Source organism: Stenella coeruleoalba (assembly GCF_951394435.1).
Source record: "Stenella coeruleoalba genome assembly, chromosome: 6".
Classification (NCBI taxonomy): domain Eukaryota; kingdom Metazoa; phylum Chordata; class Mammalia; order Artiodactyla; family Delphinidae; genus Stenella; species Stenella coeruleoalba.
The window spans coordinates 41,499,637-41,514,651 of record NC_137151.1 but is presented as its reverse complement, the minus strand read 5'-3'; the positions used below and the strand labels follow the sequence as shown (position 1 = coordinate 41,514,651).

The window sequence follows — 15,015 nt, the reverse complement described above, 5'->3', positions numbered from 1 at the left end:
AATGTTAGTTAGTTTCTTTGTTTTTCATGGGAAGTCATGCTTTAAAACACTATTCTCATTTGATTGAGGATATTAAAGTAGGAAGAAAAGACAAATATGCAAATAAGTGTGTGATATATTGTTCCTTTCAAAATCCATCATAAGGAAATTATGGAAACAACTCTTTGACACGTGGAGGCAGAAGGGATTGTTTCCATCATAAGAATATGTGGTGGGAAATATTATATACATGATACAATAAGAAACTCTATTTTTTTTGGGGGGGGGGAGAGGGAGGGAACAAAGGAATTTTAAAGCAAATTCCAGACTTCATCATTTTATTCCTATGTACTTGGTATATATACCTAGATATACTAACATCTTCTTACATCCACAGTAGCTATCACAGCTAACAAATTGAATAAAAATTCTTTTCTCATTCAGATGTCCTCAGTTCTCTCAGCAATATATTTTTATAGTTGGTCTTTGAATCAAGATCCAAACTAAGTCTACACATTGCATTTGCTTGCCGTCTCTTCAGTCTCATAATCCAGAATAGTTCCTTCTCCCTCACCTCTTCCCTATCTTATTCATGCTATTGATTTGTTGAAGAAACCCAGCCAGTTGCCATGTAGAATGGCTCATATTTGCTTCTCTTTGGGGTCTGTGGGGTCATTTAGCTTGTTCCTCCATTCTTCATGTTGTTATAAACTGGAAAATAGCCCTAAAGTTTTATTGGATTCAGGTTTATTATATCCTTAGTAAATAGCCTGCATCACAGGCACATAGTTACAGGTTGCTCCATTTTTACTGGTATTAGTGATGATCAGTGAGTTTAGGTGGTAACAATCCAATGCCCCCACTATGTACTTTCTCATCAACTTTTCCTATAATGTTTGATCTTTGCCTGAACCAATTATTCTAATAAGAATTGAAAATGAATTATTTTCTAATTCTATTATTCCTTAAGTATTAACTATAATTTTCTATAAAGGAATGCTTTTCCAAAGTGGAAGCATTTGTAACATGCTACTATATTTATTATATATTATATAAGGAAGGAGATATATATTTATATATATATTTACCTATATTTATATCTATATGTAAAGTAAAAGAAAGGATAAACCAAAACATGAAAAAAAATGTATAAATACTGGGAGGAAATAGGGTGAAGGGAGTAGGGACAGAATCTAGAGTTTTCTGAGTATACCTGGCTTGCAGATTTGAAGTTGAAATTGTCCAATTATATGACACAATTCTGAAATAAATTTTATATTTAAAATGAAGTTTATAAAGATTGAAAAGATAATTCTAAAGTACTGAACCTAAATATGTATACAATTGGTGATGGAACCATACAGAGAAGAGTTATTACAAGTGCCTTTAAAACACAGTAATCTGACTTACTATTCCTAGTCACATGTATTCTAAGGACAAAAAGAAGTTTCCAAAAGATCTTAAACTGTTTTCATCATATTGTTTATGATAGCTTTAGTATTACTAATTCTGAAACTATATATATATGCATATATATGATAGTGTATATTATACATGATAATATTATTAGAACAAAGATTTTCAGCACAAGAGATATAAAATAGATTAAGTTAAATAAATACTCTGTTATCCTAAATTAAATTGAATGAATATGAAATAAAGATATAATTTCTCATAAAAATATATATTTCCTAATGCTTTTACTGAAAATCATGGATATAATGATCAACCTAATTATAATGAGCACTTGTACTGTTAAGATTATAGTTTCTAAATGCCACTTTTCTCCAAAAGAAATTGAATATTCTTAAAGAAATGAGTGATATCAAGTTTGAGGTAGGAAATATACAAAGTAAGCCTACATCTTGTCAGACCAAAAGCAATAAAGCTATCAAAAAATAGCTGAGGTAATGTCAAAAGGACTCAGGAGCCACTTTAAAGAGTCAAAAATCGGAACACTAGATCATTAATAAAAAGAATAATTGCAATAAGCCAAAACCACATCAGAAATGTTTAAATCCATTATAATGATCCTCTTTATCATTTTGTTCTTTGAGAGTACATCTTGCCGAGATTAAAAATACTACTACTAGAGGGCTGGGTACATATCCTGTACCTTTCTCAAACACATAGTGCAGATGCTAATGGCCCACACAAGCATCAAATCCATCATCTCAGTAATAGGGTGCCCTAATCCAGTGATTACCATGTTGTGCTTTATGGTGTGCTTTCAGGGTGTTTGCAAGTTTCTTTCTTAAGATTATGCCAAAATCCATTTACTTAAAAACCAATGCTCTAGCAACTTCAACTTGTGAAACAAAGACATAAAAAAATTTGAATGTAAACCCGTATAGTTTTGAACTCAAGAATAAGTAGAAAGTTATTGCGCAGAAAATAGCTGTAGAAAAAGTTTATTTCTTTAATTTGAAAATAAGTTATTGACTTCACATCCAGCTTTTTCTCCAGTAAGCTTTGTATAATAATTTCATGTTACACAAACAGACCTATGTATTACAATAGCACCCAAGGGTATCGCTATAAAAGAATTGACATTTATATAGATGTGCGTGAGTTATTGAGAAAGTGCAATTCATTTTTCACACATTCTACTTAAGAAAACAGGAAGTATATATATATATATATATATATATTTTGTTTTGTTTTGTTTTCAGTCATAATCCATTTCTTGACAGTTTAGCATGTTGTAGGGGATTAGATACCAGAAAGAAAAAAAAAAGAAAAGAAAAACGACAACAAAAAAGCCTTTTAAAATGAGATGGCACAGAAGTGAGAAATTCTCAGAACCCCAAAATGAAATAAAAGCAGGAAACTGGGAAGTAAGAAAAGATCAAAGTAAGCTTAGGATCAAGGCATGGCTTTCATCCTCAGAGTTTCTGCTGAATCCCAGAGTCACTGAGCTTCAGTGTTGATAACTAAATAGGACATGAGACAAGCCTAGGATTGGCCAAGGTAAGTAAGCTGATAGGAGAGCCTGGCATAATGTTGACAACCAAAGGCTATATAAAGGATCAGCAAGAAAAATTAATAACTTGTGAAGATTTGTAACTATTAATTGGTCCTCACATGGATTAATATATCTAGTTACATGCTGTTCATGTGATTTGAAAAACCTGAAAACAACTCAGAAGTGATCCTCGGCAACTGGCAGAAGCAAATGTGAATACCTTTCAAATAACACACTTTAACCCAGTTCTCAAAGAACGAGCACTTTAAAGTTAAGAATTACAATATATACAAGGAAACTAGCATTATATGTGAAAAGCAACAGAAACAGAACTGTAAATTCATTATATATTAGATATAGAATATAAAATACTTATGATTATTAAGACTAGTAAGGAAATGGTGTCTTAGATTTGGTTCCCTAGGAACTTGAGACAGGAATTTGGATAAATATGTTTTACTGAAGGAATTATACAAAAAGCCTGTGAAGGAGAGGATACAAAGGAAAAGAGGCTGATCAAGTATAAAATTCAAGTAAAAATCTAGTTTTGGCTTAATCCACAAATTAAGGATGGTGTCCGAAGCATAAACTGATGTGTTTGTGTGTGTGTGTGTGTATGTGTGTGTGTGTGTGTGTGTGTTGTGTGTGTCTTCATTCTTTTTTCCCTTTCTTCTTGTGTGGAAGTTAAACATTTATTCTCTGTTATTTTAATAATCACCTTGGCTATTTTTTTTTTTTTTGTGGTACGCGGGCCCTCTCACTGCTGTGGCCTCTCCCGTTGCGGAGCACAGGCTCCAGACGCGCAGGCTCAGCGGCCATGGCTCACGGGCCCAGCCGCTCCGCGGCATGTGGGATACTCCCGGACCGGGGCACGAACCCGTGTCCCCTGCATCGGCAGGCGGACTCTCAACCACTGCGCCACCAGGGAAGCCCCACCTTGTCTATTTTTATATGTATACTACTGGCAAGGATAAGGAGCAAGGTAACCCTCATGTCCTACTGGTTTGGCGTGGAAACTGGTACAACCACTTTAGAAAAGTTTGACAGTACATAGTGAAGTCAACCATGTCTGTGGCCTATGACCAAGCACTTCCACAGTTATAGGTCCTGGACAAACTTTTGAACGTGTGCACTAAGAATGTTAATAGCAGCATTGTTGCAATATTACAAATATTTGGAACAACTCACATCTTCATCAGTAGTAGAATGAATTATAATTCTAATTATACAATAGAATACTGAGCAGCAATGAAAATGAATGGAAAGCTATGTGTAACACATGAATGAATCTCAAAAAGCAGGATGCTGAGCAAAAGAAGTAGAAGAATATATACAGTATGATTACATTTATATAAAGTTCACACACAGGCAAATTTAGCTAATATATTTTTATGGGTACATGCATAGTTATAAAATTTTAAAGAAAGTAAGGGAATGCTTAACACAAAATTTAGTTTGATGATTATCTCTGGGTTTGGGGGAGGAGGGGGTGCAAGTAGGAGAAAGCAAGTTTCTTTTTTTTTTTTAATTTTTATTTTACTTATTTTTTTATACAGCAGGTCCTTATTAGTCATCAGTTTTATACACATAAGTGTATACATGTCAATCCCAATCGCCCAATTCATCACACCACCACCACCACCCCCCTGCCGCTTCCCCCCCTTGGTGTCCATATGTTTCTTCTCTACATCTGTGTCTCAATTTCTGCCCTGCAAACTGGTTCATCTGTACCATTTTTCTAGGTTTCACATATATGCGTTAATATACGATACCTATTTTTCTCTTTCTGACTTGCTTCATTCTGTATGACAGTCTCTAGATCCATCCACATCTCTGCAAATGACCCAATTTCGTTCCTTTTTATGGCTGAGTAATATTCCATTGTATATATGTACCACATCTTCTGTATCCATTCATCTGGCGATGGGCATTTAGGTTGTTTCCATTACCTGGCTATTGTAAATAGTGCTGCAATGAAAATTGGGATACATGTGTCTTTTTGAATTATGGTTTTCTCTGGGTGTATGCCCAGTAGTGGGATTGCTGGATCATATAGTAATTCTATTTTTAGTTTATTAAGGAACCTTCACACTGTTCTCCATAGTGGCTGTATCAATTTACATTCCCACCAACAGTGCAAGAGGGTTCCCTTTTCTCCACACCCTCTACAGCATTTGTTGTTTGTAGATATTCTGATAATGCCATTCTAACTGGTGTGCGGTGATACCTCATTGTAGTTTTGATTTGCATTTCTCTAATAATTAGTGATGTTGAGCAGCTTTTCATGTGCTTCTTGGCCATCTGTATGTCTTCTTTGGAGAAATGTCTATTTAGGTCTTCTGCCCATTTTTGAACTGGGTTGTTTGTCTTTTTAATATTGAGTTGCATGAGCTGTTTATAAATTTTGGAGATGAATCCTTTGTCTGTTGATTCGTTTGCAAATATTTTCTCCCATTCTGAGGGTTGTCTTTTGGTCTTTTTTATGGTTTCCTTTTCTGTGCAAAAGGTTTTAAGTTTCATTAGGTCCCATTTTTTTGTTTTTATTTCCATTACTCTAGGAGGTGGATCAAAAATGATCTTGCTGTGATTTATGTCAAAGTGTTTTTCCTATGTTTTCCTCTAAGAGTTTTATACTGTCTGATCTTATATTTAGGTCTCTAATCCATTTTGAGTTTATTTTCTGTATGGTGTTAGGGAGTGTTCTAATTTCATTCTTTTACATGTAGCTGTCCAGTTTTCCCAGCACCACTTATTGAAGAGACTGTCTTTTCTCCATTGTATATCCTTGCCTCCTTTGTCATAGATTAGTTAACCATAGGTGTGTGGTTTTATCTTGGGGCTTTCTATCTTGTTCCATTGCTCTATGTTTCTGTTTTTGTGCCAGTACCATATTGTCTTGATTACTGTAGTATAGTCTGCAGTCAGGGAGTCTGATTCCTCCCACTCCGTTTTTTTCCCTCAAGACTGCTTTGGCTATTCAGGGTCTTTTGGGTCTCCATACAAATTTTAAGATATTTTGTTCTAGTTCCATAAAAAATGCCATTGATAATTTGATAGGGATTGCATTGAATCTGTAGATTGCTTTGGGTAGTATAGTCATTTTCACAGTATTGATTCTTCCAATCCAAGAACATGGTATATCTCTCCATCTGTTGGTTTCATCTTTATTTTCTTTCATCAGTGTCTTATAGTTTTCTGCATACAGGTCTTTTGTCTCCCTAGGTAGATTTATTCCTAGGTATTTTATTCTTTTTGTTACAATGGTAAATGGGAGTGTTTCCTTTATTTCTCTTTCAGATATTTCATCATTAGTGTGTAGGAATGCAAGAGATTTCTGTGCATTAATTTTGTATCCTGCAACTTTACCAAATTCCTTAATTAACTCTAGTAGTTTTCTGGTGGCATCTTTAGGATTCTCTATATATAGTATCATGTCATCTGCAAACAGTGACAGTTTTACTTCTTCTTTTCCAATTTGTATTCCTTTTATTTCTTTTTCTTCTCTGATTGCCATGGCTAGGATTTCCAAAACTATGTTGAGTAACAGTGGTGAGTGTGGACATCCTTGTCTTGTTCCTGATCTTAGAGGAAATGCTTTCAGTTTTTCACAATTGAGAATGATGTTTGCTGTGGGTGTGTCATATATGGCCTTTATTATGTTGAGGTAGTTTCCCTCTATGCCCCCTTTCTGGAGAATTTTTATCATAAATGGGTGTTGAATTTTGTCAAAAGCTTTTTCTGCATCTATTGAGATGATCATATGATTTTTATTCTTCAATTTGTTAATATGGTTTATCACATTGACTGATTTACCTATATTGAAGAATCTTTGCATCCCTGGGATAAATCCCACTTGATCATGGTGTATGGTCCTTTTAGTATGTTGTTAGATTCTGTTTGCTAGTATTTTGTTTAGGATTTTTGCATCTATATTCATTAGTGATATTGGTCTGTAATTTTCTTTCTTTGTAGTATCTTTGTCTGGTTTTGTTAGCATGGTGATGGTGGCCTCATAGAATGAGTTTGGGAGTGTTCCTTCCTCTGAAATGTTCTGGAAGAGTTTGAGAAGGATGGCTGTTAGCTTTTCTCTAAATGTTTGATAGAATTCACCTGTGAAGCCATCTGGTCCTTGACTTTTATTTGTTGGAAGATTTTTAATCACAGTTTCAATTTCATTACTTGTGATTGGTCTGTTCATATTTTCTGTTTCTTCCTGGTTCAGTCTTGGAAGGTTATACCTTTCTAAGAATTTGTCCATTTCTTTCAGGTTGTCCATTTTATTGGCATAGAGTTGCTTGTAGTAGTCTCTTAGAATGCTTTGTATTTCTGCGGTGTCTGTTGTAACTTCTCCTTTTTCATTTCTAATTTTACTGACTTGAGTCCTCTCCTTCTTTTTCTTGATGAATCTGGCTAATGGTTTACCAATTTTGTTTATCTTCTCAAAGAACCAGCTTTTAGTTTTATTGATCTTTGCTATTGTTTTGTTTGTTTCTATTTCATTTATTTCTGCTCTGATTTTTATGATTTCTTTCCTTCTGCTAACTTTGGGTTGTGTTTGTTCTTTCTCTAGTTCTGTTAGGTGTAAGCTTAGATTGTTTGAGTTGTTTCTTGAGGTAGGCTTATATAGCTATAAACTTCCCTCTTAGAACTGCCTTTGCTACATCCCATAGGTTTTGGATCATCGTGTTTTCATTGTCATTTGTCTCTAGGTATTTTTTGATTTCCTCTTTGATTTCTTCAGTGATCTCTTGGTTATTTAGTTACGTGTTATTTAACCTCCATGTGTTTGTGTTTTATATGTTTTTTTTCCCTGTAATTCATTTCTAATCTCACAGTGTTGTGGTCAGAAAAGATGCTTGATATGATTTCAATTTTCTTAAATTTACTGTGGCTTGGTTTGTGACCCAAGATGTGATCTATCCTGGAGAATGTTCCATGCGCACTTGAGAAGAAAGTGTAATCTGCTGTTTTTGGATGGAATGTCCTTTAAATATCAATTAAATCTATCGGGTCTATTGTGTCATTTAAAGCTTGTGTTTCCTTATTAATTTTCTGTCTGGATGATCTGTCCATTGCTGTAAGTGAGGTGTTGAAGTCCCCACTATTATTGTGTTACTGTCAATTTCCTCTTTTACAGCTGTTAGCAGTTGCCTTATGTATTGAGGTGCTCCTATGTTGGGTGCATATATATTTATAATTGTTATATCTTCTTCTTGGATTGATCCCTTGATCATTATGTAGTGTCCTTCCTTGTCTCTTGTAACATTCTTTATTTTAAAATCTATTTTATCTGATATGAGTATTGCTACTCCAGCTTTCTTTTGATTTCCATTTGCATGGAAAATCTTTTTCCATCCCCTCACTTTCAGTGTGTATGTGTCCCTAGGTCTGAAGTGGGTCTCTTGTAGACAGCATATATATGTGTCTTTTTTTCGTATCCATTCAAGGAGCCTGTGTTATTTAGTAGGAGCATTTAATCCATTCACATTTAAGGTGATTATCGATAAGTATGTTCCTATTACCATTTTCTTAATTGTTTTGGGTTTGTTTTTGTAGGTCCTTTTCTTCTCTTGTGTTTCCCACTTAGAGAAGTTCCTTTAGCGTTTGTTGTAGAGCTGGTTTGGTGGTGCTGAATTCTCTTAGCTTTTGCTTGTCTGTAAAGGTTTTGATTTCTCCATCGATTCTGAATGAGATCCTTGCTGGGTAGAGTAATCTTGGTTGTAGGTTCTTCCCTTTCATCACTCTCAGTATATCATGCCTCTCCCTTCTGGCTTGTAGAGTTTCTGCTGAGAAATCAGCTGTTAACCTTATCAGAGTTCCCTTGTATGTTATTTGTCATTTTTCCCTTGCTGCTTTCAATAATTTTTCTTTGTCTTTAATTTTTGCCAGTTTGATTTACTATGTGTCTCGGCGTGTTTCTCTCTGGATTTATCCTGTATGGGACTCTGCCCTTCCTGGACCTGTGTGGCTATTTCCTTTCCCATGTTAGGGAAGTTTTTGACTATAATCTCTTCAAATATTTTCTCAGGTCCTTTCTCTCTCTCTTCTTCTGGGACCCCTATGATGTGAATGTTGTTTCGTTCAATGTTGTCCCAGCGGTCTCTTAGGCTGTCTTCATTTCTTTTCATCCTTTTTTCTTTATTGTGTTCCGCAGCAGTGAATTCCACCATTCTGTCTTCAAGGTCACTTATCCGTTCTTCTGCCTCAGTTATTCTGCTATTGATTCCTTCTAGTGTAGTTTTCATTTCAGTTATTGTATTGTTCATCTCTGTTTGTTTGTTCTTTAATTCTTCTAGGTCTTTGTTAAACATTTCTTGCATTTTCTCGATCTTTGCCTCTATTCTTTTTCTGAGGTCCTGGGACATCTTCACTATCCTTATTCTGAATTCTTTTTCTGGAAGGTTGCCTATCTCCACTTCATTTAGTTGTTTTTCTGGCGTTTTATCTTGTTCCTTCATCTGGTACATAGCCCTCTGCCTTTTCATCCTGTCTACCTTTCTGTGAATCTGCTAGTATTGGAGGGTCTCCTGTAAAGGCGGGGGGTGGCTGTGGCTCATGGTGGGACAAGGACACTGGCAGCAGAAGTTCTGGCAAGTACTCCTTGGCATGAGCCCTCCCAGAGTCTGTGAGAAAGCGAGTTTTTAATGCTCTTTCTTCACCTGGGTGATGAGGACAGAGTGCTGATGATGCTTTGAATGGTTTATTTACATAATTTGATGTAATTTTAATGTGATTAACATCAAATATTTTAGAACTTTAACTGATAGGCACCTTCATATACCTTTCCTTACTCAACTATCTAGTTAATACCCTTAAGATTTTTCTCTCATAGTATCACCGTTTATCTTTAATAGAAGAACTTACAGTTTGTAATTATATATTTACTTGGATGTTTATAGGTTTACTCTCTGTTTCCCCACTAAGCTACCTGTTCCCTGAGAGCTGAAATTATGTCTTTTTTGTTTACCACTGTGATGTTCAAAAACAATTTCTTCTAGATGAAGTCATATATGGTCAGATTTTAAGGTTTTGAGAATTTTTCCATCTATGAAAGATGAGTTTTGCCAAAAGTGGAGGTGGGAAAGTTTTCTAAAGCAATTATGCAACCACTCAATTAAGTGAGATAACATGTAAATAGAATAGCACAATACATGGTACACGGGAAGTACTCAATAAATATCAGTAGTTGCTGGTGTTGGTGTCAGAGCTCTGCAACTTTTTATTTAACTCTACCACTCAAAGTGGTTGGCTAAGCTAATACCGTCATAGTCACTCTTTCTTGCTGCTTATGTATACAAATGTAGAGTATTTTGCCAATTCATGAATAGTGGTTATGGCATCAACAGCTGAGAACTAGGGGAATTTTACAGGGCTGAATGTAACTGTTGTGTTTTCATAGTGATTAACAAAGGTCCATAGATTTGGGATAGAGGTTGAGTGATGAAGCACTTATTTCCTAACCTTAATCCTCAATCACAAGTATCTTAGAGTGATTTATTTCATTATTTTAGAAGCATAGTAGCATCTGAAGTCTTTTATCAGGAGAAATTCCCATTAAACAAAACCAAGAGATTATGATAACATTAAATAAGGGGACATCCTTGAAAAATGGATTAGGACCCTAGAGTGAGTAAAGAAATCAATTTAATGAGCTTCAACCACCATTAATTGTAATGTGATAAAATAATAAATATGAAAGCACAAGCAAATAATTTATGCAACTTTTGTTGTTGCTATATATACCATTTTTAAAACCAGATCTAGGACGATATCTACTCACTATGAAAATCATGGTAATGTCAGGGAAGATAACATGAAAGAATGGCCAATGGCAATTGTAAGAAGCTGTGGAATGAAAACTGAAAGACATTTCTTCTTTACCAGATGTTAACATACGATTAAAAAAATTGTGTATTAGAATCAATGAAATAAGGCTTGTACACAAATTAAACTCTGATATTAAATGTATTCCTTAGTGTGGATTGTGACCACACTACAAATATTTGAAAGCCACTGCCCTAGAAAATGCATTTTCTGTTCCTCAGATTGGAGTTAGATGGAACATTGTAAAAAGCATACATATATCAGACTGTTCAACTACAGTGCCTATAAGAAACTCTTTGGTAAATTAAAATTAAAGTAATATTTCTAAAATTGACACAAAAATTTCCACGTACATTGTGAAGTTGTCAGTCAAATTATAAATTAAACCAACAAAACACATTTCATTAACAATGAAATATGACAGCTAATCAAGACTGTGTACATAATACTTGCACCAGTAAAGACTTTGATCCACCAAACACCAAGAAATTGGACAGCCATGCAGATATCTCAAGGCCACAGACCCTTAAAAAATTGTCTTGTTTTTCTGTAAAGTATACAATTCATTGCCAGTTATGTGTAATCAGTTTTGAAATAATTAAAACTTGAATAATAGTAATAAAATAACCACAGGCTTTCCATATTATTTGCTTAAGTTGCTATGGAAAACTCGGCTATTTTTGTTTCTGCAGAGTCAAGTGCAGAAATGAACAGATTGATAAATTTATAAACATCATGGAAAGAATTGTAGAGAGGAACTGGAGCCACTCGAATCCCATTTGGATCCCGTTTGTCACACTGTAGAGGAAACAAAAAGTAAAACCACAATAATGTTGGCATCATTCATATAATGGAAATCCACATTCAAGAGAAACTTACATAAAACATTCATACTGATTTCCCTAAAACTTAATATATAAGCAATTTTTTTCACTTTAAATAAAGCATAGTGTTTCTATGTTATTTGAAACTCCCCTCTTAATAATAATTAAAATATTAATGGGTTGGTACATGAATATCCTAAGTACTTTCCTGAAGTCCAGTCAGCAATGATCCTTTTTAAGCAACCAATGGATCGAGTATACAGTTTATCTGTGGAGAGACCCTGGAGAGACTGGAACCCTTGCACACATTTCAATGATTGAGAACCTCACTGAGATCTGGATAGTTTTAGTTATATTTCCATTAAATTCAGTAATCCCTAATCTCATGAATTGGGCTCAGATAATTCAGCATAGTCTGAAGATCACTATGACTATCTTTAAGAAACACGCCCTATGGGCTAGACAATATAATAAATGGTTTATGTGTGCTGGCACATTTTATTCCATAACAACTTTTGAGGTAAGTATTTTTGCAGCAAAAATACAGATGAAGGATCTGAAGTCAATAGTTGTTTACTAACTTCCCCAGGAGCACATGGCTTGTAAATGGTAGAGTGTGATTTGAAATGCTGATATTCTGATTTGTGTCTTCAGACTCTGGGGATACCTCTCCTAAAGGTTTGGAAGACTGAGTGCAGCAGTTTCTAAATCTGGAAATAGATATGTTATCACCATTTTTCCTGAAATTACTCATTAAATACTTATTAGTTCTCTTCAAGAGACTAAGAGGGCTACTTAGGCCCAACAGTTAAAAAAAAATTCCATACAACATTAACACTCTTAAGATGTGTCTACATATCTTTCTTGACTGAAGTGAAAATGTTGAAAATAATTTAGTTCAATCAAACAACTAAGTAAGACTGATTTCCTTTTTCTCCCTCTACTATATTGTATGTTCTTTAATTCCACTTATTCAATAAATATATAATATATTAGGGTTTTCACTAAATTTTTTTCTGCCCAAACTATAATGAAAATAATGGATAAATTACATAAAACTCTTTCCTGCAACCAAAATTTGTGGTTTCTTCCCTTTTATCAGAAATGACAGATCTCTGTGCCCTTCAGTTAGCACAGTGCTGAATACTTAGTTGGCATTTAACTTATCCTCACTGACTGATGTGAAATAACATGGAAAAATGAATAAACAAAAAAATCCAAATTTTGTCCTCAACATGCAACCCATAGAGAAAAACCTGATAGCAAAGCAAGAGATATACGTACAACCACTCCTCTTTTTTCTAGTTCTTGGAAAATATATTTAATTGGAATAGAAAATGTTAGGGTTAGCTGGCAGCCGCGATCCTCTATACGGGATGGAGTAATTATGTTCACAACTGTTTTCTTGGTTTCTGCTTTATCCTGGCTGAAGTGATGCTTGATCATGTATTCCAGATAACCAGTTAGCAAAATAGATTTTCTCCTCAGTGCTTTCATAGTTGCTTGCCTAAAGATCTGCAGAATGAGAAGCAATCAGGTTCACGGTTTCTTGTTGATTTATAAAGAAGCAAAATTTAACTGTAAATCACACATAAAACAAGGGAAATGCCCACTTTTGACCTTTCCAATAAAACATCCATTTTAGATAATCTTTTTGTGAAAACATGTCCTCTTTTAAGTGCTTTGCCATTAAAAATTAAACACAAAGTGTCCTGACAGAAAAACTGTACAAATGTCATTTAAACAATACTTGCAAAAGCAGAAAAATATAAGTGAACATAATGTTCCTTCAGAGTTATTTTAAATTAGCTTCATATAATTAGTACAAGTAAAACATACCTTAATAAATGCATAAATAACTGTTATAAATGTCAAAAATTTTCCTCCAAACATTTTATACAATCATAATCAAGATTTTTTTCTATTCCCATATAAAGTTTGTTTAATCCACAAAACGGTGCAATAAGAGCTAAACGCTTATGTGGAAGGCAATGTTACCAATATTATTTATATTCGTTTTACCAATTCCTAAATCTCCTTCAGTTTGACAGCAAGAAAACAAGTAGTTAAATAGTGATGGCTAAGTTTGGTCAGAAAAGCAAATAATGTTAGATAATGCATGTATTATTACTGAAGCATTTGGTCTTTCTTTTTTTCTTCTTTCATCATTTTCTCCCCTGCTAAACTCTAACACTGGTGTGAAAATACTGCCAGTTGCTGCGTGAGGTGTCTTATATTAAGATGAGTGAGAAAAGGGCACAAAATAACTGGTATTGGAACATTAGGGGTCAGAACAGACATGCTTTTCTAGCTTATCTCTTAAGGTCAAATAGAGTTTAAAAATATATTCTACATATAAGAACTGAAATAACTGCAAACAGAGAATGATGCACTGGCAAGCCACTTAATGTCCCTATTCTGTATCATGTTATGCCACTGAGCAAACATAGGGTCATTTGGTGATATCTATACTTTATGAAGTCTATGAAAATAGTTTTTTCTCTATATACACATGGCATGTGTGGGCAGGCATTCTACTAGAACTCAACCATTCAGGCATAGATTTTCTTGACCTATTGCATGGAAGCTATGGATGTGGCTGAAGGAGAGGATGGGAGTTGTACGTAAGGTAATGTCTTGAAGGAAGAGAGGAAAATCAGAGGATAGAAACCTATCTGCCTCTCTTCCCAACCAGACCTCATGGACTGTGTCTGCAGCCTGGGAAGAGTTCAGCTGCAAATAGAAGCTGAGGTCTTTGAGGTCCATGTCAAAAGGCATCTGACATATTCAGTGCAAAAAAATGCTACTTTAGGCCAGTTACATGGACTTTGGTAAGAGGCATCTCTTCATTTCCTGTGTAAAAAAAATGTCCATAGATTTGGCACAATAAAGACTCAAGGGAACACCTCCAAGTTTTGGATCAAGAGAGCCTGATCCAAGAATCAACATTTGTACAGAGGGCAGGAGCAGGGACAGGTAAGGTGTAGCCCACCAGTGGTTTGGCTGTCAGGTTTGGAATTAAAAAAAAAAAAATGTGACAGGAATCTTTACAAGCTTCTCTTTGGAGATTAATAATAATTTGAGGATATTTTAATTATTTAAATAATTCTAGTACACTTTCTGGATCTGCTTTGGGACCCATAAGATGCAGATGGAGACAATGTGTAAAGTAGTACTTTTAATGGTATTTCATTTGTATTCATAGGTTAGTAAGACTTTGGGGAATATTAAGTTTATAGGGGGGTTTTTTTAATGAAGTTTTTTGCTCTTGCAGATTTGATAACAAGCAACCAATTTTTTTTCATGACAAATGTGTCAATTTTAACATATCATGACTCTTTGTTAATAATAAAATAACTTTTAAATGTAAAACTAATTTCCACATTACAACCACAACAAGAGAAGCTGCATTCTGAGGGGGTC

The 15,015-nt window shown here is 34.6% G+C and overlaps 1 protein-coding gene and 1 long non-coding RNA gene across 3 annotated transcripts in view; one reads left to right on the top strand and one right to left on the bottom strand.

Annotated features, from left to right (window-relative positions):
* The window catches only part of LOC307187967, a 454,431-nt gene that overhangs the window by 46,402 nt on the left and 393,014 nt on the right, over positions 1–15,015 (top strand). The gene's annotated exons all lie outside the window — the stretch shown is intronic.
* KYNU (kynureninase) overlaps positions 10,733–15,015 on the bottom strand; it is a 90,068-nt gene continuing 85,785 nt past the window's right edge. For both annotated transcript variants that reach the window (XM_079924411.1, XM_079924410.1), the window contains 2 exons: positions 12,877–13,107; positions 10,733–11,566 (listed from right to left, as the gene is read on the bottom strand). In XM_079924411.1, the coding sequence (XP_079780537.1) occupies positions 11,420–11,566; positions 12,877–13,107 (378 nt within the window). In that variant the 3' untranslated portion in view covers positions 10,733–11,419. The remainder of the gene's footprint in view (positions 11,567–12,876; positions 13,108–15,015) is intronic.